The 8,241-nt window shown below is 43.1% G+C and overlaps 1 protein-coding gene across 3 annotated transcripts in view; it reads right to left on the bottom strand.

Annotated features, from left to right (window-relative positions):
- Nucleotides 1-1,181: 1,181 nt before the first annotated feature.
- The window catches only part of AK7 (adenylate kinase 7), a 76,587-nt gene continuing 69,527 nt past the window's right edge, over nucleotides 1,182-8,241 (bottom strand). For all 3 annotated transcript variants that reach the window (XM_077910516.1, XM_077910517.1, XM_077910518.1), the window contains 3 exons: nucleotides 5,145-5,365; nucleotides 2,437-2,595; nucleotides 1,182-2,011 (listed from right to left, as the gene is read on the bottom strand). In XM_077910516.1, the coding sequence (XP_077766642.1) occupies nucleotides 1,973-2,011; nucleotides 2,437-2,595; nucleotides 5,145-5,365 (419 nt within the window). In that variant the 3' untranslated portion in view covers nucleotides 1,182-1,972. The remainder of the gene's footprint in view (nucleotides 2,012-2,436; nucleotides 2,596-5,144; nucleotides 5,366-8,241) is intronic.

The raw sequence follows: 8,241 nt of genomic DNA, 5'->3' as shown, positions 1-8,241 counted from the left end.
TGACCCAAATTGTCCAGCAATGAACGAATGGTTAAACAGCATGTGGTACATCTGTACAGTAGAATATTATTCAGCCACACAAAGGAATGAAGCCCTGATACATGAGCCTTGAAAATATGCCAGTGAAAGAAGACACAAAAGGCCATGTATTGTGATTCTGTTTATATAAATATCCAGAACAAACCAACCCATGGAGACTGGAAGCAGATTAGTTGTTGCCAGGATCTGTGTTGAAGGCATAGTACAGGGTAAGGATTTCCATTTGGGTGATAAAAAGGTTCTAAAACTAGGTAGTGATGATGAGTGTCCAAGACTGTGAAGCAGACTAGTGCCATCTTGGGCAAATGTGCCATTGATGACAGCTGTGTGACCCAAACTTTCTTGAGCACAGCCCCCCCACACACACACACATACACATTCTTTCCTTTTGTTTAACCAGGCCTTTAAGTGATCTGTCCTAGAAATAGGACTATGACACACACCTATTCTTTTTGTTGTTGTTTTAAGGGAGAAGGGGGCAGAGAGAGAGGGAGAGAGAATCTCAAGCAGGCTCCACGCCCAGTGCAGAGCTCTATCTCACAACCCTGAGGTGATGACCTGAGCTGAAATCAAGAGCTCAACTGACTGAGCCACCTGGGCGTCCCAGCACACACTTATTCTTAACCATTCTTCCACTGGGTGGACTCCTGGCCCCTACGACTAGTAAAAGCAGGTCTTTTTTTTTTTTTTTTTTAAGAAATTTATTTTATTTTTATTTATTTATGATAGTCACACAGAGAGAGAGGCAGAGACACAGGTAGAGGGAGAAGCAGGCTCCATGCACTGGGAGCCCGATGTGGGATTCGATCCCGGGTCTCCAGGATCGCGCCCTGGGCCAAAGGCAGGCGCCAAACCGCTGTGCCACCCAGGGATCCCGTAAAAGCAGTTCTTAAAGGAGGTGGGGTTTGGGAGATCTACTGGTCTTGGGGCAACCCTGGGATACACTTCTGTCTGTAAGTCTTCTAATAAACCATTACTTGGTAAGCTGGACTTGTCAGCCTTTTTCTTCGGTCTTCCTGCTTTCTCAGCCTTCAGAGGTCATTTTGCATAAACCCCCTTTCATGGAACAAACAGTGAATGTACTTTGCACCACTGATTTTATACACTTTTAAAATGGTCACCAAGGTAAGTTTTATGTTATATATATATATATATATTACCGTAATAAAAAAAAAAGTTCTGTTATATTCAGATGACATTATTTAAAGAGATGAAATATATTTTAATATATTTCTCATTCAGAGTAATTCTGGAAATTATGGGATTTTTTTCAAGCTGAAAAAGACCATAGGGATTAATGGCTTATGCCTGTATTGTAGTTTATTGAAAATATTCAGCAACTTTTAATTATCACAAATATTAGGATTCATTCTGTTATTGGAACTCTTCTACCAAGAGGTTTACAATTCTCTCTGACTCATTGTTTTGATACTGACTCTGAACTCAAAAATTAACCTAACAGAAACAAATGACATTTGATTAAGTGTGAGTCAGCAAAGCATAAACCATTTTCATTTCTTCCTGACCCCATTGGCATTGGGGCCATCGCAAATTGTGTAAAGTCATTAGCCTATGTGTTCAAATAATATATAGTCTGATTTTCTTCATGTTATAAATTACTGTAAATCCAAGTGTATAGAACACTTTGACTAAGAATATTAAATCAGTATTTGTCCCATGAGCTATGCATACTTTTATCAATTTACCTTTCAAATAAAGTTCTGTAACAAAGTCACTTGTTTGCCATACAGCATTTTGTAATGATTCTACTTAATAAAACATTTGCAAAATTAATAATAAAGCATTTGCCTGTGGGGAAAACAAAGAATTTTCCAAAAACTGGAAAAGCATTTTTTTCAAGCAAAATTTCAAATTACAGTGTTAATCTCATCTTTAACTCTGTAAAGGTATATCACACACGATCTTTAAAGTTTCACTGCATTTCAGGATTGTTCTTGAAGAGATACTCTGCCTATAATCGAAAGAAAGAAAAAAAGACCAGTCAATTTAGAAAACACTACTACCAATGTTTACAATTTAAAAACAAAAGTACATAAATTTTTACTTTCAAATGAGTAATAAAATCTTACTATAGACTGTAAAGGTTTTAGAGGCTATTTCCCAAATAACCAGACACACATTTTCTCTATCTCAACTAGCTTTTTGTTTGGATTCAGGCATCGTTTCAAATTGATTTTTTTTTTAAAGATTTTATTTACTTATTCATGAGAGAGGCAGAGACACAAGCAGAGGGAGAAGCAGGCTCCCTGCAAGGAGCCTGATGTAGGACTCGATCCCGGGAGCCTGGAGTCACACCCTGAGACGAAGGCAGACATTCCACCACTGAGCCACCCAGGTGCCCTTCAAATTGATATTTTTTTAAAAATTATCTCTTACCAGAAAATCAACAGGATCATCCGGTCTGACCTTACAACACTCGTTCAAACCCTGCATCAGTGTTGGCATAACGTGGGTCATCAAATAGTTTCTCAGGGGAATAGACTGGGCCTCTAGTAATTCTCTTTCTTCTCTTTTTACTTCCTCTAGCCGCTTATTCTACAAACAGAACATTTAGGGGTTAGGGTAAACAGATAGAAAGGGGAGAACACACTCACCTGATTCACCCCAGAGTGCATTAGAACCAGATATCTATGTGTGTGTTCACATTATGGTAAAGATGGCATTTCAAACAGTGGAGAAAAGATGTAAATGGTGTTAAAACAACTGCTCAGTAATCTGGAAAATAATAAACTGGATCCCTGACTCATTTCTTAAATCAAGATAATTTTTAGCTGCCCAGATGAAGAAAGAGTGAGAAGATGGGTGCTAATAAAAAGTTAAGAAGGTATTTGTCTGGTGGATATGTTATTCCTTACTTAGCATATGGTCCCTTCTCTCTTGGAAATAGTAATTCCAGATTTCCTTTGAGCAGTCTCCCTTTTTAGCCTGGTGGTTTAGGTGGGACTTAAGCCCATCAGTCCAGCCTGCCTCCCAACTGTGGATGTTAGTAAAGGATAAGCACATCAGGTGGAACCTAAAGATGATGCCAACGTGGAGAGCAGAGCAGAGACAGGGACCCCAGGTCTTGGTGACATTTGAGCCACTATATCAAGCCTTGCCTGAAGCCAGCCCTACCCACTGGACTTCAATGTAAATCCGTAAGTTTTCTTTATTTCTATGCCATTTTGAGCTTGCCTTTCTGTCACTTGCAAGATAAAGAGTCCTAACCAATATTATTTGTTCAGAAAGAGTCTTCCAGCAAGACAGCAAACCCAGAAATCAACATGGAGAAAGATTGATGGATTTGACTACATACAAAGACAGCAAATCCAGAAATCAACATGGGAGAAAGATTGATGGATTTGACTACATATAAACATAAAACTTCTTTATGTCCAGAAGAGACACCATAAATGCTGTCAAAAGATAAGTGATGAGCCAAGAAACACTCTTTGCAACATATTATAAGAAGCGAGGCTATTACGAGATACACTTTGCCAGGCATTGATCACATACTTCTGCACAGGCTGACTCACCACCCCTGTTGCTGTATGAGGCAGGTGCTATCAGCTTCATTTTACAAATGGAAAAACTGAGAGAGAATAACTGACAAGGAGGAGGAGTGGGGCTTGGAGTCCAAGCAGCACAGCTTGGGAAACTGTTATCTCCCTAGGCCATTCCTGTTTCTATTACTTTACCTGATCAGAAGCTGTTCTTGCCAAATACTAAGGAAAGGAGACCCAGCCCAAAGTGAGCAGAGAAAACTTGCAACAGAGGAAGTATAAATGCCAACTAACATAGGAAGAGTTGAACATCCTGACCAGAGAGATGAACATTAAAGCAGTAGGATGGGGTTTTCTTTATCAGGTTGATATTCATGAGCACAACTGACCAAGCAGGGTTGGAGGAGGAGTAGAGAGAGCCACTGGTAGACAAGGTGTGAACTGCTTTACCCTTGCTGGAAGGGACTTTTGAAATAGGTATCAAAAATTAAGCCATGTATAGTCTGACCTAACAAAATTTAGGAATCCATCCTAAGGAGATAACAAGGCACCCCAAGATGTGTGCATAAGGACATCTTTCCTTCATCTCCCCTTCCTTCTGCAAATATTTGTTGAGTGTCTGTTATGTGCCAGGTACCATCCTTGGCATTGGAAATACAGCCACGAACAACATAGACAAAAGTCCTTGTCCTCATGTAATTTAAATTCTGTGCAGAGAAAAGACAACAAGATAAATATATAAAATATTTAGTCCTTTAGAATACGTGCAAAGAGGGAAACTGCAGAGTATAAAAGGAAGTATAACGTACTGTGGGGAGTGGCAGGGGTTGAAATCTTAAATATGGTGTCCGGGAAAGGCTTCATTGGAAAGATGACTGTACCAAAGACTTAAAGCAAGTAAGCAAGTTAGGCAGATGGTGTATTGTTCAAACGCATTGGGAAACATTAGAAGCAGCCAGGTCACCAAGAACCTTGAGAGCCGTGATGATGAGTTTGGACTTTGGTTTCACGGTGAAGGAAGCCTATAAAGTGTTTTCAACAGGGCATGGCCCGCGTGGATCTGTATGTTAGAAGGACTGCTGGGAACAGGCTGGGGAGGGACAGGAGCACGAGTGGCACCGTGGGAAGACCAATGAGTAGGCACTGTAATTCTGGTGAGAACCCCTGCCCCTGATCAGAAGTGAGGAGCTGTGGGTGGATCCGAGTGCAATTTTTGGAAGCAGAATAGATAAGACTCAGTGATTGGGTGAATCGAGAGGGTCAATGAGGCTGACCACCCAGGTGAGATGGGTCAATGGAGGAAAATCAGATGTAATCCTGAGGTTGGCATGAAGCACAATGTGACCCATTTACTAGGATCTGGGAAATCAATACTCCTGGTGATGGCTAGTTACTATTACTGTGATCACTCACACCAAGCAAAAGACCATGGGCATCTTTTAGGAAATGGTCATATGACAAAACAAACCAAAACCAAAAATAAACCAAAACCAAAATGTGTTGGGGTATTTCCATGATCTTTCACTACGAGCAGGATGGCAAGTGCAGCTGGCCTAAGTGGCTGGGCACCCCCACCCCAGACCCCCACACACACTCACTCACCCACTCCTCCCAGCGAGCCATCTTCTCGGCCATTTCCATGGCTTCCTTGTGCTCACGCTCTGCTTCCTCCATCATCTCCCTGGCCAGCCGTTCCTCGGCAGCCCTCCGCTCCTCTTCTGCCTTTTCTTCATCCGTTAAACCATAATTTCGAGGCTCCCCAATCTCTTTGATGAGCTGTTTGATGGCAAGTCTGTTCTGAGAGTCTTCAAGTTTTCCTACATCTTTAAAGACCAGGAGAGAGGAAGGAGGTCACCACATACTTAGATTCTGCAACATCCTCTGAGACCATATTCGGGAAAATCCTTTGTTAATATAAACATCCCATGGTAAGTTATGGAAATTACCACATTGGGCTTTCTTGTCCCAGTGGCCAGCACAATTCAGAATTTCTTATCTTGCTGGTGAGTATCAGCCCTGTGTCTGGGAGTCATGGGGCGCGGGAAGGCTGAGGCTCAGTCTCTGAGCTGTGACAATGTTGATTTTGAATGGGGATCAGGGAGGGAATGGACCTCCTCAAAACAACCAACCAACCAAAAAAAAAAAAAAAAAAGCTTCTCCATCCCTGGATGCTTCTGTGGGGGTTTCCACAGGAGGAAGTCCTGTACTTGCTGGAAGCCAAGCAGGCTTTCCCCCATGTTTCTTTTGTTTTCTGTTTCTAAGAATCAATGATTCTGGGACACATTTTTAATTCATAAGAAAAACAAGCCATTTCAGTTAGCCTACTTGAATAGGCAAAAGTCCAAATTCCAGAATGTCTGAGTAATGTCAATATCAAGACCAAAAAAAAAAAAAAAAAAAAGAAAGAAAAAGAAAAAAGAAAGCAGTTGTTGGTAAACAATGGGTTTCTCCACCAAGTAGGTACAGGAAATCCTACATCACCCTCTTGGGTTTGCTTGGAAGGTGCCTGCAAAGAAGGTTTTGCGGTGGAAGATTTTGGTTTTCAGCACCTCAGACCTTCCTACAGGAAAGGACCTTCTTGTCATCCTGCCCCCAAGCACACCCACTGCCATGCCCCCTTCCTATGTTCCTACAGTAGGACCTTGACCCAGACTAGAGGCACCTCAAGCTTCTGTGGGGAAGAGGTGAAGAACTGAGCCAGTGTATCAGGTGGTGGTTGAGGAAGCAAGCCACCAAAAGCAAACAAAATAAAACTCATATATTACACCTGTTTCCTGCACTATGACATTTAAGTGTGTTTCTCCCGATTTCTCTAACAGAGTAATACAACTTGATGTCCTTGAAAGTGCTCTGAAACACTTTTGAAGAGGCTCACTTTTGGAGAATAGTGCTGCCCAAACCAGTACTTCCTCTGCCCTGACCCTGGTTGGGGGTGGGAATCTGCTCAAACCACGATCTCGGATTTGTCCTTCTAGGGATGTGTTATTAGGGCAGAAAGTCTGGTAGCTCTAGGCTTGGCTCCCAGGGTGATGTGGAAACCCTTGGGTTGTGGGGTGGCCCCCGTCCACTACATGGGTGAGGGAGGAGAGTTGCTGGTCCAAAGAGCCAGGGAAAGAGACTCCCAAGGGAGAAGAGGAGTCCAGAAGTGCAGAGGGAGAATGCAGATGCCAGCCCCGTTCCTGATCCTTCTGAGGCTTGTCTGCATTCCTGACCTTGACACCTTCCCCCACATCCATCCCTAAGATCCATTTCTCCCTCCCCTTTTATGTCCTCTCCTGAGTGTCAGGGTGGAGACGAGGCCAAATGTGACAGGCACAGAATGAGACAGGAACATAATGACCACTCATCCATTCCTCCCCATCAGTTCTTTCTCAACATTTCTCCCGCGGCCGGGGGCGGGGCAGGGCGGGGGTAGGGGGGAGTCTCTTGATTCTCCATAAATAACTTTTTGAGCTTTACGGAAAAGACGGCAATCACTGTTTTTGTGAAATTTGCTCACCATTCTCTCCCAGTTCTCTAAGCAAACAAGGTGAGCTACTTTCCATACTGGTAGATTCAAATCCTAAGGTTTTATGTGTAAAATGTGTGTCCAGGGGCACCTCAGTGGGTGAAGCAACCACCTTCAACTTGGGGTCCTGGGATCGAGCCCCACATCAGGCTCCCTGCTCAGCGAGGAGCCTGCTTCTCCCTCTCCGTTGCTCCCACCACCACCTCCTCTCATGCTTTCTCTCACTCACTGTATCTCAAATAAATAAAATCTTAAAAAAATAAAAATAAAACACATTTCCAATGTGCACAGACACATCCAGATGAGGACAAAACCCACTCACTTCCACAGGTGTGAAGCAGATTTATAAATTGTGTTATCTTTTCATTGCTTAATAGCACACTATTTTGGGATGCCTGGGTGGCTCAGCAGTTGAGCATCTGCCTTTGGCTCAGGGCCTGATCCTGGATTCCCAGGATTGAGTCCCACATCGGGTTCCTTGTGGGGAGCCTGCTTCTCCCTCTGCCTGTGTCTCTGCCTCTCTTTCTGTGTCTCTCATGAATAAATAAATATTTTTTAAATAGCACATTATTTTATGCCTTAGTGTTGGTAGTAAATAACAAAGTTAGTTACCAGTGAATGAATTGTTGAATTTTCCGGTGTGCCAGACAATTCCTATCTCTGAGCTCACATTTGTAACAACTCTTACAGGCCAGGGATTACTTCCCTGTTCCACAGATGAGAACATTGAAGCAGAACCAGATCTGAAATCAGCTCTCCTGTCTCATGCAGACATGGTTCCTTGGCTCTACACCTCCCAGTACCCTAGGGTCAAAACGCTGTCCCATCTGGCTCTTGAGGGTAAAGAGAGACCCTGAGAGCCCCAAGGAGTCAGCCTGGCCACTAGGCTTCCACCAGGCTAGGGGTTTTCTACCAAACCCAGGGGAGGAAGAAATGTCAAGATCCAGGAAACCAGAAAGGAAGTTCAGTGGTTCACCAAGCCAAGGGGACAGAAACACCTATGACAGCTGAGATTTGGAGCTAGGAACAATGATGACCACCATGAGGTTGATGACATGTCCTCCTATTTACTGAGTGCCTGCTGGGTGCTAAGATCTGAGTTAAGTGTTTACTGGAAACAAAGAGGAATGCCCTGAAAAACAAATTGCTTTCGGAGTAGTAGCTGTGGGGATCAGATGGCCAGTGTAAAGG

This window comes from Canis aureus, chromosome 9 (assembly GCF_053574225.1).
Source record: "Canis aureus isolate CA01 chromosome 9, VMU_Caureus_v.1.0, whole genome shotgun sequence".
In the NCBI taxonomy this organism is placed as follows: domain Eukaryota; kingdom Metazoa; phylum Chordata; class Mammalia; order Carnivora; family Canidae; genus Canis; species Canis aureus.
The sequence above is the reverse complement of the archived record's forward strand: the minus strand, read 5'-3'. Positions and strand labels throughout refer to the sequence as shown.